Source organism: Rhopalosiphum padi, chromosome 3 (genome assembly GCF_020882245.1).
Source record: "Rhopalosiphum padi isolate XX-2018 chromosome 3, ASM2088224v1, whole genome shotgun sequence".
Lineage (NCBI taxonomy): Eukaryota > Metazoa > Arthropoda > Insecta > Hemiptera > Aphididae > Rhopalosiphum > Rhopalosiphum padi.
In genome coordinates, this window is record NC_083599.1 from 45,798,365 (window position 1) to 45,821,909 (window position 23,545).

The 23,545-nt window shown below is 26.1% G+C and overlaps 1 protein-coding gene and 1 long non-coding RNA gene across 2 annotated transcripts; one reads left to right on the top strand and one right to left on the bottom strand.

Moving 5' to 3' along the window:
- The first annotated feature begins 348 nt into the window (after positions 1–348).
- On the top strand, positions 349–23,545 carry LOC132924231 (uncharacterized). Its single transcript, XM_060988409.1, has 3 exons — positions 349–488; positions 19,065–19,133; positions 21,309–23,545. Exon 3 carries the CDS (start codon positions 21,348–21,350, stop codon positions 23,169–23,171), a length of 1,824 nt encoding a protein of 607 aa, XP_060844392.1. The 5' UTR covers positions 349–488; positions 19,065–19,133; positions 21,309–21,347; the 3' UTR covers positions 23,172–23,545.
- LOC132924233 (uncharacterized) lies at positions 11,677–15,826 on the bottom strand. Its single transcript, XR_009661302.1, has 2 exons — positions 15,269–15,826; positions 11,677–12,813 (listed from the first exon to the last, which is right to left on the bottom strand). It is a non-coding gene; the product is annotated as an uncharacterized LOC132924233 (long non-coding RNA).

A 23,545-nucleotide genomic window follows, 5' to 3' on the forward strand; every position in this document is an offset into this window, starting at 1 on the left:
GCGGCGGTGTACAAGCGACGTTTGGGACAAGCTGTCGACGACCTGATACCACCGGTAACCAGACGCTAACCTAAAGACTCACCAGCCACTAATGCACTGCACTATCAAGCAACGAACCTGTATGCGCATTCGCCGTTCATCATTCAGCGTTTTTCCGTCATTTTGGAGACATCGTTCTGTGTGCAGCTGCGCTAACACTCAGGTTTTTATTAAAAATCGTCCATTTTTTATTTTACTGTTTCATTGTCACTGGTTCGCTAACCATCTAAGTCATTCTGCGTTTCGAAAGATTTACGTTTCACGCTATTGTTTTATTCAACAACGAACGAGCGAAGAACCGACGGCCGACTCATTACACGACGTAAATACCGTTCGCGGGATAGTGAAAAGCCGTCGTTGACGACGTTTCATTCATTTGCTGACATTTCTTGTGACTTCTTCCAATCATCCACTCAACATTCACCTAGAATACTCCGCGACCACTACCGGTGAGTGATATTCCTTTATCCTACGTTGTGCCGCCATTTTAACAACAGTAGGTACGTCAAAGGCGTTTTGGCGTTTTCGGTGTCTGTTTGCGTTGTGTCACATTAATATTATGGTTTATGATCGCTGCACGTGTATATTCGCGTGCGCACTTTCAATTATCATCGATTGGTCGGCCAAATCGTTGGCCAGACGTTTTATTAAACGCATTCCGACAGCCGCCGCCGCCGCCGACATATTTAGTATGAGTTTAATGTGCGTGCGTGCACCCTCCCCCCTCCTGCGCAAACAAATCGATCATTTGTCGATATTGTGTCTTGGTAGTTTGTCACCATTCCCACTCTGTATTAATTGTAAGATCTAATGACTTGAGTGACTTTTAACATTAAAAACATTTATGTGTGTTTTATACCCTCAACCAGTTTGGTTATGACTGAACTTAGACTGCGTGTAATATGGTTGCCCATCGATATCGTTAACTTCGCTTGTGATCTAACATGTTGAGTTAACTAATATGTTTTAGAGATAATGTGCTTGAATGGCAGTATATTTATCATAGAAAAAATTGAAATATTATGCCTCTAAATTGATTATAATATGATTTTACTGTGTTTGATTCAATAATATTTATGATCATAACTAAAGGTGTGTAGCGCTGAACTGTTAACATTGTATGTGCTTAAAACTAAAACAATTGTTGCCACAATCAACCAGCGCCATATTTATTCTGTATTCAATGTTTTCATTATTTCTAAAACTATCATAATATTTATTATGTTTTATTATGATTCCAATAAAAATTGGTAAATTTAGATAATGAAATTTATATGGAAACTTCTTACAATGAGATGCTTTTCAATGTATGTATTAATACTATGTGCGTTCCATTTATTTACTTCAAAGAGTTATAATTTGTATTTAATATGTTAACATTATGAAGGTAAAAGTAGTTATTAGTTATAAATCTGCAATTAAAAATTACTGGTATGTATAAAAAACTTTATCAGTAAAAAAGTGAGGACCTGTGGACTTAAGAACATCTTAAGTCACCATTTTCTTGGTTGGAAACGATACAAATAAGCCAATAATATGTTTTATCTTTGGCCAATTTTGCAACCTAAATTTATTTTATTCAGTCTCAAATCTAATGTAATATAAAACTTAGTACTTATGTTATATGATAGTATTAAAACCAAAGATCTCAAATTTATAGTTTGACTCAGTCTATGCTACTAACATATGCACTATTAAGATTAAATGATGATTCATGCACATAATAATATATGTAATATATGTACCTTTTTTTTTTTTTGTATATCACTACATATTGAAGTAGTGTCACTGGCCACCTTCACTCATGCCGCTATGTCTTGTAAATACATGTCAAAATTGCTTATTGTAAAAAAATTATTACAGATTGTACATTATATTCTCTTCTAATAAAAAATCACTACATGGGGGTCGAACTGTTTTCACATTGTTTAGTAATGTATGAACCTAGGTATAGTTTCTATTACAACCAGCACCGTCGATCGCAGAATCATTTTAAATTCACTGTGCCTGTATATCGCACGCAATTGAAATCTATGAATACTTGCTTTCTACTTTTTTACTATAGTTTAAGCAGTTTTATTTACCAATAAAAATTCAAGTATCCTTGAATAACCTTTTTAACATTATCACATAAACATTAATTAATGTTGAACTTAAGGGTGTTGGCATTATATAGATATAGATATTTGTAATCCAATACAACTGATATCATTGTTAACTGCCATATCATTTCATCTCTTCTCATTGTTGTTTGAATGTTAGTTTATTTCTCAGAAGCTACTGTGCAATTGAAAATTATTGTTTATCTCCGCTTTATTAGCATAAAAGTGTATGTTTAGTGAAGATAGAAATTACCATATCTATTAATTATCTATTATAAAAATCTTTATTAAACTTGGTAATTTCTCAGTTCTAAAATGTTAACAGCTACTATTTGTGTGTCACTATAGTTATTCAAGAAAAATTTGATTGTAAGTTAATTTAATGCTAACTAGTATACTAGCGCTCATAGTGGATAATTTTTGTTGCTAATTTTATGTTATAAATTTTCATTCGATCAAACTGACAACTAGAATAAAATTCCTATATTCATAAAAACATTTTCATTATATACACATTTGGACTTTAGTATGACCTACTAAGAAAGAAAACCTAAATTATATTTTCGACAGATTTCAGTTTTTTTATTATTATTATTATTATTATTATTATAACCTTAAAATGATAAATGTTATAAAATAATATTTCAAAAATATTACTGTTTCAAACTATAGAATATATTTTGTAAAATAATTATCATCTAATTATTTTTCTAATTAAGGTACTTGGGTTTTCATTAAAGTTATTGTTTATTATTATTTATAGTCACGAACTTTAAACTAATTTATACTAAATCACTTAGAACAAACTTCTTTCAAGTAGTTTATTTAGATCAATAATTTTTAATCATTCTATTAACTTAGTGTGTTGTTGTTTTGGTTACCTAAGTTTTACAAAACCCCTTATTTCAATAAATATTTAATAATACTTTTACGTTTATAGAAAGTATTTGTATAGCTGTCATCTACTTGATGATGAATGCCAACATAGCCGCGAGTAAGAAAAATGTCTGGTAACTGTAATTTTTATTTATTTATTTGCAAATTGTACCATAAAATGGTAAAGTAACCTCATATTCATCCCCAAGCTCCTCAAACAAATGGTCTACTAATATTGTATGTTTTCTTTTGAAATGATCATTTTATAAAATACTAAATTCTAGCAAACAAAAATATCATTGCACAGTTGAGCTTTTTTATGTGTCTTGTATGGATATACATTACTTCTAATAGAATGTTTCATAGCCATACACAACAGGGCTGTATTTAAAAAATTAGCTTGCCCGGGCATATAATTTATCCCCAAATTGTCAATATTAGTATAATATTAAAATCTAACTTATCAATTACTAAATGAAAATTGTTGAATAGTTTAAAATAATAATACGGGCTTGGCTGTATATGTTTATATAACTCATGTGTTACCTATGATTCATACAGTTACATTATTAAAAAACTTTATTTTGAATATAGTAAATATTGATTATAACAAAATACAAGGTTTTTTTTTTTTAACTATAATCACTACTTAAAAATATTAAAACAAAATGATTAAATAATACACCCTTAAACTTAAATCTCAACTTAAAAAAATCATTAATTATATGATTTTTATGGTTATCATTTTTTTTTTAGTTTACGTAATTCATTTATTTACATACAATCCAGATTCTACTTGATTTTCTAATGAACTTGAACTAACTCGGATATTTGAATTGAGCACATTTCCATTAAATGTTACAAACTTACTGTGTACCTGCTTGAATCTACTTAAATGCATCTTTAATGATGATAATGATTCCTATGATAACATTAAATACATGTGAATTGAATCATATTTATGAATGATATTAAGATTAAAGTCTTTAGAGAAATTTAAAAACCTGTATCAATACTTATTGATATTCATAGATTAATTAAATTATTTTTTCCAAATATATCATACATATTTGACTTATCTGAATAGTTAATCCTCTCTATAGAAATGTGTCTATAGCTACACATCATATTTTTAAAAAATTATGACTTACGACATTCATAAGTAAATAATTCATATATTGTCGTATTATATGCTTTAATTAAATAAATTATCATTTAATAACCAGTTAGTTTTTTTTTTTTGTAAGTTCCTTTTTTACTCTAGCATATTCTTATTAACTAAAATATAAAACTATATATATTTTATATAAATATAAAACTAAAGTTCACATAAGTTTACTAACTGAAATACATTTGTGCACATAACAAAATTAATAAGTTATAGATATTACATAATGCAATAAAACTATACTCAACAATTTTGCAAATGCATAAACTTCCAAGCCTTAGTCATAATGATATTTACTGTATGTATTATTATAAATTATTATTGTTTATAGATTGTCACCAACATAATTTATTACATTAAATTAGCTACAAACTTTTATTAAAATATTATTATTTTTATTTATTTTTAAAAAGCTACAAAAATTAATTCATTTAATATAGTTAGTAATTAGTTGTAGAGCCCAGATTAAGGGGCTACCGTACCAATATTTATTTTTTAATAAGTAATTAATAGTTAAATTAAACATGCTTATTTAAAAAAAAAAAATGATAATATTAAAAATCTATCTTGTCAATTCACAAGAAATATTCTCTATAAAATATAGAATATCGTTGTTCCTGTATTATGTGCTAGATTTATTTTATTTATTCTTCAAGAAGACAATGGGCCCTACTGAACATATTCATAACTAAAATAATCTAACTAATTTAAGTAAACAATCCTTTACATTTATTATGAGTCTGTCTATATTTTGTTCTTGTTGTAGGCAAAGTGTAATTTGTTTTTTTAGAATCTTAAAATAATTGCTTTATTTAATTTCTAATGTATTGTAAATTTTCGGACTGATATATAAGTATGTGGTTTTTGTTAATTTTTTGTGCATAGTTGGTACTTTGATATTAGATATTTGTCGAGTATTATGTTCAGTTTTAAAAGTTAGGTCTTTTATTATATAAATTACTGAAGCTTTATAAAATAATTTTTTTATTGGTAGTACATTCATATCATTGTATAAGCATATTTTGTGTGGTATTTCGATTTTTTTTTTAGAATAATTTTTAGTGTTATTTTGAATTTTTTTAAATGGATCAATTGTTGTTTCATATATACCTCCCCATATAGAATACCATAATTATTAATGGATTCTATTAATGTTTGATACACTTCTCTAGTTTTCTTAGTTTATTTGTTTTATGTAGTTATTCCATTTAAGGCTAACACATTTTTATACCTAAATATTTACAGTTTTTTTTAACTATTTTTACAAAGGTTTAGCATGTACATACATTTAGATTTAAACACTCATTATTGTATATACATAGCCTTGTTTTATTTGGTTGATTTAAATTAACTATATATAATTAATTAATTAGATAGTCAGAGAAAACAAATGTTGGTGTGGCAGCCCCATAATTTGTAAAAACTTTTGTGATAGTGTTATTCTTAAAATTTAAAATATGTATAAAGTAGATTGAACGTGTAGAAACTATGAACAATAATAGAATGACGTTTTAAAAGTTAACCATATTTTTATGTTGCTCTTTAAACATAAAATATAAAAAAAAAAGTTAATATCCTTACTGTAATACACGTTTTATTTGTTGATAGTTACTAGTTTGGTTACTAGTTTAGAATTTACCCCTTATTTATTTGTATTTAAACTCATTTAGTAATGCAGCTTTAGGGTATTAGTTTGAATTTGAAAACATTATTGTTTAATTAAATAAAATATTAGAATAGTTAGGTAAAAACCCGGTGTACTTAATAGTTAATAACAAAATAACAAAACGTATGGTTTAAATTGTATCCTAGATGTGCTAAAAAATTGGACTTGTATAATTATTATTAATATAACTGTATAAAATGTTCTTCAAAGAAAAAACTATTTAGTGCGTTTCACATCATATGCAACTCAATTAGAACGTACCAATTGATAGTTTCTAATCAAATCAATAATAATAAATTATAGTTCTGTAAAAATAATAACTTTAAATTTCCCACCTCATTTACACGCTATTATGTGTAACCCTAACCAAAAATCGCCTCTCTGCGCACTATGGTCAAGTCACATTTTATGTGAATATTACATAGATTACAGAATTGAATACATTGTATCACTATAGTCTGTACCAAACAACAGCGCATCAGGCGGCGTACAAAAACCTGTATTCACATTGGCACATTGTCGACAACTGTCTAACAATGGCAGAGTGAATAGACTCTGCCAGGAATGAGAGGGTCCGGACGTCGTTTTGCGATTAATTTGAATGCACCAAAATGGTACATACTTATTTGGTACAAACTATAAGTATATTACTTATTTTAAATTGTAAACTTGTCAAACACCACATGACACCCAATAAATAAACATAGAAGAACTAAATAGAATAAAGAAAAATTCTCTTTAGCATAATATAAAAGTTAGAGAAGACAAATTGATAAGGCATCTACTGTATCTTAATGAAAAACATCATAAGAGATGAATAAAGCAATATTGTAAAAGGAAAACTCAAAGATGGATTACATGAACCAAACCACGATAGACATGAATAAAAATAGTAACAAGGAATTTAAGTAAAAGTTAAAATAAGAGAAGCATACCAACCCCATTCAAACAATTGATGGCTAAACAGAACTCAAATATTACATAATTTAAGTAACCTAACTACAATGATAGTATATCAGAAGAATTATGGCTGATGATTGCAAACTTAGCCCAATACTATATTTTTAAAATTATAACTACTGTCAAAAATCTCTGATATGAAGCTATAAAAAAACCCTGCATTATACCAGTGGTGTGCTATGATGCAGTAATTTGATATTAGTTATTATTACTATAAAATAGATATTTGAGAGAAAATGGTAAGGAAAGTGTAGTTAGCTTTAAAAAAAAAAAAAAAAAAGTGAAGAATATGAAACAGAAAATATAGCTTATGGTCTGTAGTGCCCAGGAGTAATTGCATTATTTTCTACTGTCAACAATTATATGTTTAATAATATTGTTTTGTAGTCAATTTTTTTTAGTAAACTTGAATATATTGCAGAAAACGCTACTGATGAAAAGAATTTCTTCCATCAACATTTTGATGTATTAAATAATTTAATTGTATAACCTATACTCTATTTAGAATAAAAATACATAAGCGTATCACTACTGACCTATGTGTGTGGTCTATTGCTATAAGTCTTGTATTATTATTTTAAAAAGAGTATAGTATTATTTTGTTTGTAAATATTTTTTTTTTACTTTTACAATTATTTTAGCATTCTTTTTTTGAAATATTGTGTTACTTTGCTTTGTGTTACTTTAAATTTACTTCATAAATTACATTATATTACTCATTTTATAATTTATAGATGATTTATACTGTTAAGTTGTTGGTGTGGTTTGTATATTTTTAGAAGGTTCAAAAGATAGTAATATGATATTATTAAGTTTTCTTAAAGAATATTATATATGTATACCTTAGCACTTTATATATAATATATAAGATAATTAGTAATAATAACAAAGTTAAGTTTGAAATGTATGGATGCATATCTAAAGAATATTTAAATACATAATATTTCCATTTTATATATGATTGTGCTATTTTGTATTTAGATTATTTGTAAAATAATTTAAATGTAGGGTGATTTAAAAATAAAAAATAATTTTCTATTATTTAATTATTATTTTATAAAACTATAATTGTTTGTACAGACAGAACATCAAACTTATATAATTATATATAAGTATAGTTTTGTATAAATGTATGTAGCAGGCTTGGTTTTCAACATGAATGAAACTGTGGTATAAAAAATGTATTAGCATTTAAAAAATGAGGTGAACATTTTTTATAAATCCATTCCAAAACGAGTCATTGAGTTAAATATGGATTTGTTAATCAATAACAGATTGATTTGCATTGTAATTTATAAGTATAATTGTATTTATATTAGAATATAGTATAGTATTAACTATAAAAATTGTGGACATGAAATATTTAACAATGTATTTATGTACTTTTGAAATTCAAATAATGAGTACCCTTGTAGTTAGGTATTTAAATACATTATAGGCTATTGTGTAATCAAGATGGACAGTGACCCGATTACTTACTTAGTTGCTCTATAGGTTAGGATAGGTAAGGTATGGATTTCAAGCATTATTTGTGTAGTGTATATGGGGAAACAACTTTAAAAAAAATAACAACACAATCCTTTCTTCTAATTATATTTAAATTTTAAAGAGAGTTTTGAACATTTTAAAATGTACAAATAATTTAGAATGGTCAAAACTCGTTTTAAAGTTAAATTAAAAATATTTGATCGTTTTCAGTTTACTATATTTTATTACTATAAAATCTGATAATAAGTAAATTTATGCTGCATAACAAAATTAAATTTGTTCTTACGGATTCTTTAAGATGTTTAATTTACTATTTTGAGTGTAAAAGGTCTGCCTATTTTCTATGTTACTAACGAGTCAGTCATTAAAATAAAAATATCAAAATTATGTGTTGCGTAATAATCACTATTTCTTATAAATTATTGAGTGTTACATGTTCTCTATTAGGTCTCAAAATATTTTTAAAATGGCTAAATAATCGTTCCACATCAATCAATATAGTTGGAGCATATTTGAAGCGCGGTAATCTGAAAACGATAATTCTAAATTTATAGTAGGGTGGTCTGCCAATCATTATTTATATATACCGATAAATGGCTTTTTTCGTTCACTGCAACGTGACTTAAAATCATATTTTAAAAATTGGCGTAATTTTAATAAGAATGATAGAAATCGTAAACATTTCTTATCGAATTTTAAATATCTTGTTCTACTAAAAATATGAATACGTTACTAAGACTATAATGTAAAAATTGAAAGTTTTTCTTTTGTGTAGAACTTGGTTCGAGATGATTAAATTTTTCTGACTTAATTAATAATTTATTGCTTTAAGTTAGAAAAACAAAAAAGCTTTTAGCAAATTTAAATTACCGTGTATAGATATCGTAGTTTATGACTTCCACACGTACCTTCCCATTAATAATTTTAGTCTATGATGGTATGAGGTTCTTTCATAAGACAAATACAAGTAACTTAGCAAAATATATACCAAATAATATCTGCGACGCACAAAAAATCTTATCTAATCCGAATTATAGTGAAGATATATTATTGAATCACTGAATACTTCCATGTAGGAGAAAAATTTTGTTACACAACAAAAATATAATCATGAAAAACCTGAATAAAAATTCCATGGAAAAATTAGTTGTAGTACAGCGGTTTAACTATTCAAATCAAACAAAAAACGAAGACTTGGCAATTATTTGGACAACTGCATTCGGTCTTCTGAACAATTTTTTTTTATCTCAATCATGGAAGAAGAAAAGCTTGTAGTTATTTCCTCTCTAAATTTTCCGGGTCAAACACAAGAGGATAGACACTCCTCTCATACTTCGTTTCTCGCTTAATACGCTTCCCACCCGCAACCATTTTTTTTTTTTTGATAGAGTTAAATGAGATGAGGCGTGGATAAACGAAAATAGAAGGGTAGGGTTATAAATTAAGGTCAACCTTGGTTGGGATAGCAATGAACGGGAAAGCGGTTGCCAAGGCATAGGGAGGGGAACTATTCGAATGTGAATGCACAATATTCCGTATTCATCATTTTTTACCAGATGATTATTACGTGGCACGCAACGAGTACAACTCTCCAGTACAACTCTCTGCCCGGTGATATTGTTTGTTTCTATTGCATAGTTGAGAGTTCATGGGCCATAGCTAGTCTTTGTTATTAATCAACGATTGAAGACAGAATGTTTATCCGATGGTTGAATTTATACCACGGTATATGTTTATTGTCATAAACGTTACCAATAGATAATATTTTCAGCTGCTTGCATGTTTGAAGTGAATAGAATCGCAAATATTATTGAGCCATATTTGATAGTTGCGCTTATAGCCACTTCTACATGCGAGCGCTAGTAGCGGTTTATATGAATCGGACGCCTTTATGTTTGGATTATAGGTCAATGAATGATAAAAGTAACATGGTAAAATCGCAAAACGTACGAAATTGGTGAGTTTGTGCACACGTCACTTACCAATTTTGTCATTTAATTATTATTATTATAATTATATGCTACAATACATACCTTCCTTCTGTCATAAGTCGATGGGCAAACCATATTATTTATAGCCGCGTGAATGATCAAAGATGACACATGACATCTGTTAGTGTTTTTTTTATTTAAACAAATATTCCCAAAATATTTTATCATGTGTGAAGTATTCACTTCTATATAAATATGCATTATTATGCAAAATAAAATGTAAATTGAGAAACACTACTTAAATCATGTTGCATAATCATAGTTTATACTGTTTATAATTGTTTAAGACGAACGCCTGTTTTGATACTTATATTTTACAGAATTGCCAATTGAATTAATTAATTAATTTATTTATTTTTTATGAAGTTTGAATATTTTTACAAAGAAATTGAGAGGGGCTTCATTACAGAAATTTTACTGTAGTCATAATATTATATATAACAAATAAAATATACTTCTAATCTAAGCTATATATACAAAGTATATTTCAATAGTTAAAATAAAATATAATATATATATATATAGGCGCCGTGTACATGGGTGCCCAGGGGCTCAGGCACCCATAAGATTATTAGATTTTACGGAGATATTGTATTGACCGGAGGCTAAGTCCCATCTCCCAAATTATGCATTTATGTCTATTACCAAGGCACCTATTAAGTTTTTTAAAACCTAGTGCCTATGTATATACATAAGGTTGAATATTATTAGTGATAATTAATGAAAAATTTAGAGAAAAATAATTAGTTGTTATAAATGCGTTAGTGTAAATGTATCTCAAATTAATAAATTGCATTACAATCAACTTAGTGCAGTAGTATATTTAATAAATAAATAAATACTTATATGCTATTCATTAGTAACTGTTATCGTTTAATTGATTATTTTAATTATTTGTATAATAATATTATTTCAATGAAAAATAATAACGTAATATTTTGTATTATCATAGTTAGATTATTGTGAATAAAAGTTAAAACATTATTTTTTTTAAATTAGTTGATAATTCAACACTTTTATGTTTAACAAAACAATTAAGATTGTGCTAAGATTCAGACATCAATTACAATACCGATTTAAATCTAAATCGTAAGGTAAGTTATTAATTTTTATGATAAAATTCTAGTGTTAAGAAAAATACTTTACTTTTTTAAGATGTATAAATAATTTACAATTTTTAAATACTCATAACTCGCTTTAATATTAAAATAAATCAGCGATTCTTAACCTTTTTATACCACCTACACAGTTTGAAAATTTTTACGTACCCCCTAACCATTTTTTTTACTTATTAATTATGTATACGTTTATGTTACTTGTATAGAATTTTATTTTATTAGGAATTACAAAATTATGAGAATTAAGTATTTAATGTACAAAAAGAAATTAAATTAAATATGTACAATTATTATTATTTATTATTACGATTACAAACGACTTTCACATCACCAAATAAACCAAATAATATTTAATGTTAATAATGATTCAATCCAATTTTTTCTATAAAGGGAGTTTTCTTCATATACCCTCTATGAGATTTCCGCGAACACTAGTGGTACGGGTACCACAGGTTGAGAAGCGCTGCCTTAGATAATGTTCTTAACTTTAAATTTTATAAGAAGTCATTTCACTATTTTCACTCCAATTTGAGAAATGATTATGGTTATAGTCAATATTGTGAACGTGAAATTTGCTATGTTGCGTGTGGGTTTAGAGAGAGATAACAAATACTATGCTAACATTGTCTTAAGAAGAAAGATCTACACTATTTTTGGTACAATTTAAGTTTTTAATCTATTTTTTATGGGAACAGTCACTTATTTACATATCTTACAAAACACCCTTTTTCCACTTGTTCTTTAATGTAATATTTGTTATAAATATTGTGATAAAAACATTAACTTATGCTTACTAATATTTACTTTTTTTTAGAGAGAGAAAGAACCAACTCATCTTTTCAAAATCCCACAATTAACAATAGTACTAATATTGAATACAAAATTATTAAGTAAGAACAGGCCTGGTTGGAAACAAATAATTTGCAATACTTAATCAACATACAAAAAACACTGCAAACAAAAATGTAAACAAGATTAATACAACCATACCTAGAAGAAAAGTAAATGGGTTTTAAAAGTACAGAAAAATACAAACGACGAAAACAAATTGAAAAACAGTTGACAAAAAAGAAAAAACTATTATTAGAAATCATATAAATACATATTCTAAAATGTAATCAGTTATCACATTATTTAGTAAAATTAAAAGGGAATTTATTATTGGATATCAATTATTATTAAATAAGTAAACCAAATGGAAAGTCAACAGATGGCCACTAAGGATTTTTTATACCTCGCAAAATTACATAAATACTTGGGTATAAATTATTCTAAATAAAAATTATGTTAAAATTTTAGTGCAAGATGATGTAGCTACAAATTTCAAAGAAGAAAAACCATCAATAATGTAAAAAACTAAGAAACAGATTGTTTTCATGTTTCAAGTTTACATACATTAAAAAATCTAAAAATAAAAAAGATATTGTATCAAAATAAACATATAAAATAAGTAAATTATTATTGTATACATTTGAAAAATAGCTAAAATATCTTTTCATTAATGTATTAACTTAAAAAAGTAAATTTATAGGGAATAAAATTACTTTTAAATTTTATTTAAATGTTTTAAATTACTTTTAAATTTTATATTTTAAGTATAATATAAATTTAATGATAATATTATATGGAAAACTTTTTTTTCTACAAATATTAAACAATAGATTAATTTTTTTAACTTTTGTGATTTGCCACACTAATTTTTTGATATTGTCATAAATATAACGCTTAAAATAAAGATATAAATATAATTTACTATGTGTTTTAGAACATTTAATTATAATGTATGTGTCTAAATCTTCATAAAATTTATTTATTTACTTTAAACAACATGTTTTTGTATGTAAAATAATTAAAATTTATAAAAATATGTTTATACTAACGTTATGTTTTTATTTTAGATGATATGATGTAGTATTTAAAATTTATTTTTCAATAGGTTATTTTAATTGAAAGTAATTATTTTTAAAACATACAATCAGTATGGATAATTTTAAGTCATATTTATCCATGTGACCTTATTGTAACCATTATTTATAATTGCCAGACCTTAAAAATAGTTAATATAGTTAATGTTGTGTAAAGTTAGCAATATTAGATATAAATATACTGTTAATATCAATAATATTATTATTTATAAAATTATAATAAATTGCAATATTAAATTTGTTCTTCGTATTCATTTTTATTTGTTAGTGAATACAAATTGGTAATGTATTATCAAAAAATTATCTCAAAGAAAAGAAGTTTGATTATAACCTCATTTGTTTATTGTTATCGATATTTAAGGAACTTGACTTGTCTATTATAAATTTTCAAAATATTTATAACCTTTATTATTTTTTTTTTTTTTACTGAAAATATATATTTTTTAATTTAAAGAAAATTTTGTACACATTCATTACATTATTACTATTACATGATATTAACTAACAATTTTTATTATAATAAAATCAGTGATAACTGAAGTTTGTTTCAAGATCAACATGATGATATTTATCAAGACCCAACAATACTCAGTTGCTTTAAATATGCCCCATGTTAAACAATCGTTCTTAGTATTTAACACGTTGACTGCCATGCGGCCACAAGAATATTTATCATGGGTACGCTAAGGATATTTTTCAGTGTCATTATAAATTTGTACTTGTATATATACTATTGAGTTTGAAAAAAAATAAAAAAATGTTAAAATTATGTTAATTACATCAAAAAATTGCAATTATTCTCGCTACGCCGCAGTGCATTTTCTAGATCATTATTGTAGTGTAAGTTAATAATATAAATCTAAATTAATTTATGGCAGCCCGCGGCCGTATGGCCTCCTACAAATGATATGGTATGGCAGCCGGCGGTCTAAAAATTATCAATACCTAATTATTTTAATACGGACACCGGCGGCCGCATGGCAGTCAACATGTTAAAAATATATTGACAAATAAAGATCACAATTTTATTGAAGATAAATTAGAAATGCGTATGGTTATTCATTTTAAAATTTGTGATATAAATATAAATCATTGAAATTGTATTGCATATTTTTTGCGTAATTGCACATTATATGGCCAGTGGCGGTTTATCCCAAAAATGGGCCTGTGTGCAAAACTAAAAAAAATGCCTATAGGTATTTTATTTACTTTTCCGTACATAACTATATTTTTTTAATTTTTTTTTTTTGTGGGATGTTTAGCAATGATGAGGCCCCCTCAAACCGAAGCATTGCACGCGCATCGCATACCTGCATCATGACATGTCACTGTATATGGCATATTTTGATAATTTTTGGTGCATAAAAATTCACACTATTTATTACAATATTATATAAACTGATAACTATTACTGAAATACAATGCTATTATATATTATTATTTTAAATTTTTTCTTAAGTATTTTATGGCTTTATTATAAACAACTAGACAAGTAATTAGTAGATTCTTATTTGGCTGAATTTAGTTATTTAAGCTATTTTGAGCTCAATTATGATATTTGTTTTTATTACTTCACACTATATAAACTGATAATTATTACCTAACATAATACTAAGTATGGTTTGTTTAAAATGTTTACATAGTTTTATTTTAGCAATAAAAATTGAAAAGGTTATAATGGTTATAAGGTTATTTTGGGATTTTAATAGACAAGTACCAAACATAAAAATGTAATTTTTATTATTAATATTATGTTTTTCTTATTCTTTTTTATGCAATAAATTTAAAAGTTTCATAGCTGTTATTATATTTATAAGATTAAGTAAATTGTATATGTATGATGTTGGGCATTTTTTTTATTTTTTATTTCCAAACCATCGATATTTCTACACTTATTTATTATAAAAATATATAGGTTACTAACATAATGATTACCTCTTACTTAAATTTTTGTCACAAATGAAATGTCGTGTTATGCATCCTTTTTAATGCATTATTTCATGTCTTCTCCATTGAACTAACCTTTCCTAGTTACGAAATAGTACGTTTGACAATTGGTGAATTTAATTCGATTATTTCAAAAACCATTTTTCGTGTTTGCATTATAGTAGTTATAGTTTAAATGACAAACAAATCCCATAAATTGAAATCACGCTCCTACGCATACTTTGCAGCAGATGAATCCAATAAAACGTGGTTTTCTGAAATAATAAAAGAAAATTAAATGTATTTTATTGTCTTACCTGTTTAATTGCGTAATGCCGATGATTTTAAACCCGTCGGTCGTTAGTATTTTGTTCGTAACCAATTGGCTGATGGCAAATAGTTTTGGGCGTGTGGCTAACTTTGAACGATCTGATTTTTAAAAACACGTAAACGTTTAAAATGTGTGTTCCTTTCCTTTGTCGTTGGGTCATTCATCTCGTTTTCGGGAGGGTTGGGGGGGAGGTTGTTAATGTCGGATGCGCGTCATTTCACACTTATGTTAATGCTTTCCTCCATATTGTAGAATGTATTATTACCCCATGGAGGAAAAATAAGATCGGTGTGTGTTAAACTTTATCAAAAACCAAAGTCAGTGTTGCCAACACATATAAGTATTCCGAAGTTTAATTGCAACGTTCATAATACACATATCATATTATATGATATGTATTCAGTGTTGTTTTAGCTCTCCTGAGCATTCCATTTTTGTAACATGTTGTGTTGATAAGCTTTTAATGATAACGATTATTCACTGTCTTCACTTTTAATGGGCATTGGGCTCTGTTTTGTTGTACCGCTGCCAAATAATATATATTGCCGTCGTATACGGTATTACGATAAAATGCCATACCATATCGACGATGTATGTCCCCCCTCCTCCACGTTTACGTTCCCGGCAACACGATAAAGTAAATTTCCTCGATCATGTCCGATACTCGTCTAGGAGTACTTAAGTTGACCCTTATTAACGGTTTCAGATTTTCCCTGGTTTATTTCAAAAGCACTAGATAGCCGACTACGCATTTCTACAGTTTGAAAATACCGACATCGATATTTATTTTTCGGCGGACAAGAGTTTAAAAAAAATACAGTGATAATCCGAAAATACTACGGAAATCGTTTAAATATTATGCTTATAAACAGTGGCTTTTCAATTATTTGATGTGTTAAAATTACCTACGCTGTCTAGGTACACTAACATGGGAGGCCTGAGCCCAAGATAATTGGCTCGTATTAATTGTATACATTTGCTAAGAGTATATTATTTTAAATGTAATAAAATAAATTAGGTATAAATACAAAAAAAAAATTGTGAAATTAATTATACGTAATAAATACAATAGTTAAAATATTTAAAATATATTTAGTATCTGTATTTCACATGTAAGATTTGTAAAAATGATACAATTTTAGATTTATAAGTTTAAAACATTTATAATTATTTATGTTATAATTTGTATTGTAATAAAAAACATTGGTGTTTCCTATCGCCCTTCACCCTTTCCTTTGGGTATGATAGATGCAAAATGACTCACATGAGTGGCCCAGTCTAATGAAAATGTCTAGTTCCGTCTATTTACACTAATAGGTACATGTATAAATAACCCACTTTTATTTTACTGTGTACGTTGAAAAATACTTCATTTCAATAACTAGAAACTGAATTGACATTTTCCCAAAATGCCAAAAAACTGTTGATCCACTAATCAAACATTGTTCGAAAAATATCGTTTATTACCTATTGAGCAAATTGTATTTTCCCGATATCGTTGATGGCGTATTTTCGGGTTTTAAACTCAAAAATTGATATTTTTTTATTTATCAAGTTTGTTGCAAATTTTAAATTTTTTTTTAGACGTACCTATTTACTAAATGTGATACAGCTTAAATAAGTATGCATTCTCTTCTGATCTAATTTTCTAATTTCATAGACTATTGTTAATAATAATTTTTAGGTGTATAGTAAATTGGTATAAAATTTATTAATGCTAAATATTTATTTGAATAAATAATTCATTAATGACCAAGTGTTAAGACTGAATGATTTTTGGTATTACAAATTAGTTAGGCATTTGAAGACTGATTGTAACAAAAAGCCTAATGTACTTAGCCATTTAAAAATCATAATTCCTTTTAAAAAATATTCATATAATAAAAAATGTCTTATTTTATATTTTCACGAGGTGTGTAATTATGTGATTCATACCATGTTGATTGTCGTTTTTACAATTTTAATAACATATATATATAATAGTATATATTTAATTTAGCGTAATTTAAATCTATACTTAATAGGTACTATTATGAAGACGTCTCGTACCCGCATGCGTTATATTACTAACGCATACCATACCAGATTATACGTTCAGTAATTCCAATTTTATGTTTTTAGCATAAATATTAGAGTGAAATGACCTATTATCAAACTTAAAGATAAGTACATTGCCTGTGTTCTCTCATAGATTTTTTAGAATAATTTAATTTTTGAGTGATTTACAAGAATTTTAAAATATTAATATTTTACATAGGTACTATAACTTGCTTAAAAATAAAAATATTGTAAAATACCGACGAGAGAACACAGATAATATTCTTACCTTAAACTTTGATAATTGGTCATTTTTAGAGCGCGGATTTCTATGCAATTGCATATTTTTTTCCTTTTAATATTTTTGGATTTTTGTCAGTTATCTTCACGAATCATCATAATTTTAAACTAACGGTGAAGTTTTTTTTGCATATTTCTGCATATTTAAATGTTATTGCATATTTTTGTATATTTTGGCAAAATTCAAAATTTATTGCATATTGAAGCGAAAATTTAAAAAAATGTATAAAATAATATTTTGTCAAGTAGAAAAATTAAAAGTAAATTTCGAAAACATTCAGCTCGAAGATCTTTATCAAGACCCGACAATACTAAGTTGCTTCAAATATGCCCCAATAACTTCGGTTGACGTCAAACGTTCGTTCTCAGTATTTAAAAATACGTAAACCGATAAACGACACAGCTTCACAAAAGAAAAACTTGAAATGCATATGATTATTCATTTTAAAAATAAATTAAGTTCAGAAAATTCCCTAAATTTTTTTTTATTAAGTATTAAATAATTAATTATTATAAGTTTTATTGTAAAATTTAAATAAATAAAAAATTCTTACATATTTTCATGATTTAGACTGCATATTGTTTGCATATTTTCATGATTTTTACTGCATATTATATGGCATATTTCGATAGTTTTAAGTGCATAAAAATCCGCGCTCTAGTCATTTTACTCCAATACGTACTTAACCTAAATACACAAAATTGGAAATGTTGGACGTATATTTTGGTATGGTTTGCAATGTGCATTAGTAAGACGGAGACAACGCGTGGATTTTAATATAAGAACATGTTTTTTTTTATATATACCTAGGTATATATTATTACTATTGGAAATCGAAAAATATATTGCTACCTGTATTATAATGTCTTTTTTCTGTGTTAGGTACTTATTGAGTTTTTCTATACAATATTTTATATTATCTATAGCTTAATGATAAACCATAAAATGTAGCCGTTTTGAACATCAGATGCTTTGAGAATTTCTTATTTAGACATTTTTTTATTCTTTGTAAAATTTAGAAGATATTATGTATATATACTGCTTTAAGGTCGATATTAAATTTAAGAATATTTTTAATAAGTATATATTTATTTATTTTTGTTTAAAATTACTAATTAAAATTTTTTATTTTATAGGTATATCAGGCAGATTAAGAGAACAACGTCTCAATTATCTTTAAAACATAAATTCCTTAACATTTAAATGTAAGTTATTTACAAATTTATATTTTAATTTATTTATAATTAAGTTTCTCAACAAAACATTAAGTAAAAGTAATTACTATAGTAGCTTATTTTGTTTAATTTTTCTAAGTAGTTAAAATATTTGTAGCCTTGATTTTTACCAATTGAATATTTAATTATTATTAACTTTAATCAGAATATCTTAAAAGTGGACTGTTATATGCTTGTAATTAATTTTCTAGACTAAACCATTTACTTGTCAATTTCTGTTTAAAATTTTTATTTTTCATTTTTGTTATAGTCTACATTTTTTCTCAAATGTATTAGTGACAAGTTATTCAGGCATACATAAAAATAAAAATAATAACACAATAATTATTTTAACTTATTCAAAAATTACAAAAATAATTTAATAATTTCTAAATTTTCAATTTTACTTTGTCTAAACTGTAAACTTACTGTAAACTTGCAGTCCTTGAAAAATCAAGTCTTATATATTTAATTTGTATGTTAAATAGGTTTTAACCTATTATTTTGAATGTCACATTTACATACATATTTATACTACAGAATTTAATAATAAATCATTTTTTTTTTTTCAAAAATATTTTCATTTATCTAGTGTGTTATAATAATCAAAATAGAGTGAGTTCAGCTTAATGTGATCACTGGTTTATAGAATCAACCGTTTATTGGAATCATAGTTGAAAATCCCAAACCAGATCTTATGTTACTAATGTTAAAGTAACTTTTTATTAGAATCACCAAGTACCAGATAATTGAATCATTATTTAAGAACATTCTTATCGTTTTAATTAAGAATTGTTTTGAAAAAGTTAAAAAGAGCTATTCAAAAATATATCGAAAATCATACTTTTCAGTTATTTCATAAGTTATAGGTATTATAATAACATATATTATTATTGATTTAATTTTAAATAATTTTAAATCATGTATGTATTATATTAACTGAATATGGATTTTAATTTCAGGCTAATATAAAAATGAAATTAGTAGATTCTCAAGTACAATCATTGGCGTGTTTATGGGTTTTGCCTGTCCTGCACAGGCATGACCTGCGAAATTTGATCTAACTTACATTATAAATTGTGGTGCATAATATAACCTTTTTTTTTCTCAGTTTCTGATTTCAAATAATTTTTATCACGTGGACTTGTAGCGTTTATATTTATAAGACTATAAAAATTGATAATCCTAGTGCAGTAACCCCATCCTCCTGGATATGCCACTGTTGTGCACCACCTGCAAATGAGGCCTAGACATGCCTATGAGTACAATCAAAAGACAGATTCTTTACTTTATTTTATTTTAATCTTATTTAATTTTAAATATAAATATAAACTCATAAATAAAAAAAAATAATTTAAGAAATATACTCATGTCAGCAAATTCTCAAAAATCATATTTTTTAAAAAGTTATTACGTTCAAAATTAATTTAATCAAAAAATATTGATATTTTTAAAAGATTCTAAATATAAACTACTTGACTTTATAAATCTTTTTACCATCAAAATTGTTCTTATAATCAGATTCACAAATTGGCTATTTTGATTTTATCCAAAAAAATTTTAATCAAATTTTAAATTTTTTATTTTCAGTACTATAAAATAAACCAAAAAAAAAAATATTAAATTATACATGTAGTGCCAGGGTATCTTAATGATAAAAAAAAAAATTGGAAATATTAATTAGAACAAAAGTTATTTCAAAAGTCAGTTTTATCTGTTACACTTTGTATATAACAAATTGTATGTAGATTATACATTTGCTATAACATTTTAAAATGTATTTTCCAAAACTACATAAATATATTGTAAAACTTTATATCAATTTTTATATGATGAAATTCCTAAGAATTTTGTTTTTGTATTATTTAATAATTTTGATTTTTTTAAAAATAGTATACAAAATAAATAATACAAATTCAACAATAATATAATGATTTTATAAAAAAAAGTATTCATGTTAAATTTTTTTCCTAGTTCTATTCAATTTTCATACATACCTATTCGTTTTAGAAAATCTAATTTTTTGCTCAATTTTACCTATGTGATTGTAATAGCTTCATAACTTATCATAAAATAACTACCTTAAAAATGTATATTTATTATACATTATTATTACCATTTTATAGTCTTATAATATTAAATTAGTTATTTGTGTTTTTGTTTTAGACTTATCTGGCCATAAACATTCCTGATTATAAATTGAAAATGAATACAAAAGAAGATATTATGAATTTTGAGTTCCCATCAAATATTAACCATAATATTTTAAGTGAAAAAAACTCGTATGTGACCATTGACTTAACAGAAGAAAATGAGTCAACAGTTGATAACAGCCCTGAAAACTATATTCAGGAAATTAATGTTGAAGAAGTCTATGTCGACGAAGTAATTGTTGAAAAAATAAATTTAAGAAAATATACAAAAAAACAAAGGGCCAAAAACCCAGAAGATTTTTTTATAAATAGCCTTGGAGGTTTTAAATATATATTAAAAAAAACATCTGACCCCAGGAACAGTACTTCATCATATAATAAAATGAAAAATTTTAATGACCTTAATACAATGCTGCTAAAAAATAAATTAAATCCCTCTACATGTGCAGATGAATCTGCTTCCCTTGAATACCACGAAGATGAGCCACTTTATGAGATTAGTTGTGTTGATGAATCAGATACCAGTAAAGAAGTTGAATCTAACACAGTTGTAATTTTTTCAAAGAGGATTCGTGAGGAGGAAAGTAGTTTTTATGGTGAAACATCAAGGAACATCAAACGTCAGAGAAACTTAAATAGACCAGAAGAAGAAAATAACTTTATTTCATCATTTAGTGAAACTGATATAGATGATGTACTTTATTCAATCATAAATATTGAAAATGAAGTCTTAAATCACGAGGAAGAATATAATATGGATAGATTTGTTGACTTTAATTATACATCTGAAACTGAAAGACCAGCTAATGATAAATATAATGTTTTAATGCAGGATAATAATTTGATAAATGATAGTCAAGATATGAATAGGAATAATAGTAAAGGTATAGATAAAAACCTTCCTATATTTTTAATTGACGACGATGATGATAATGATGCAGAAACCAGCAAACCTAACCAGAAAGTATCTGAATGGTGTCATTTACATTTAATAAATTATGTTGAATCAGATCGCCAAGATATAATATTTCCAGGCTATAACAAAGAGATGTTCACAGAATTAAAAAATTTTTTTACTGGCAAATTAATGAATGATAAACTACATTTTGATCGTTGTTGTTCTTGTACTATGAGAGATATATTACATGTATTTTATCCAAAATTATGGATTAATGATATTTTACTTGACCACTATTTTAGGCTTTTGGTCAAAAATCATAAAGATGAAGTAATAGTGAGCTTTGATTCAATATTTTTTGTTATTTATGAATCGAAGGGGTTTTATCGTGCTACCAATTCAATAAACGGCCCAATAAAAAATATATTTGATTGTGATAAGATTATAATTCCCACACACGTGCAGGGTAATCATTGGGCCTTTATTATAGTAGACCTTAAGATATGTAGAATAACTTATTACGATAGCATAAAAACAAGTAATTATGAAAAGGTAATACAATTATTAAAAGCTTATATGAACGATGCATACAAAAACTATAAGATACCAGAAGTTGACGGTAATGCTGAATGGACATTATACTATGGGTACTGCCCTGCGCAGACTAATGATTATGATTGCGGAGTATTTACGTGTACAAATGCTAGACATGCTTTATTTGCAAAAAATGTAAAATACACTCAGGAAGATACTCCACTCTTGAGACACAGAATTACTTATGAAATTTTGCATAATGTATTGTTACCTACTGTGAATACTCCAGTTGCTGAGAATACTCCAGATACTAAGGATACTCTAATTTACGCGTTTAATCTATTTACTGAAGATACTCCAGATACTGTGAATACTCCAGATACTGCGAATACTCCAGATACTGCGGATACTCCAGATACTGCAGATACTGCGGATACTTCATAATTCTTTTTTACAGAATTTTCATCAAAATTCTTACAATAATAATTAATAAAGTTAAGTTTGTATTGTTTATAAAAAATGTAATATATTGTGTTATATTAATTATAATGTATACTTGAAATTGTACCCAATAAGACAAATACAAGTCAGAGTAATAGTCTTTTTTTACTTGTGTAAATATATCTGTATAGCTATCAACCAATATCAATCTTACTCAGTCTTCCAATAGTTTATTGTCATATAACAATATATAAACATTGTGACATTGACTTATTTAAATTTTCATTTTAACAGTCGGTAGAAGATGACCAGTTCCATTTTGTTTTTGTAATATAAATTTGATAGTTCTTAGTCTTAAGATTACCATCGACATAAAA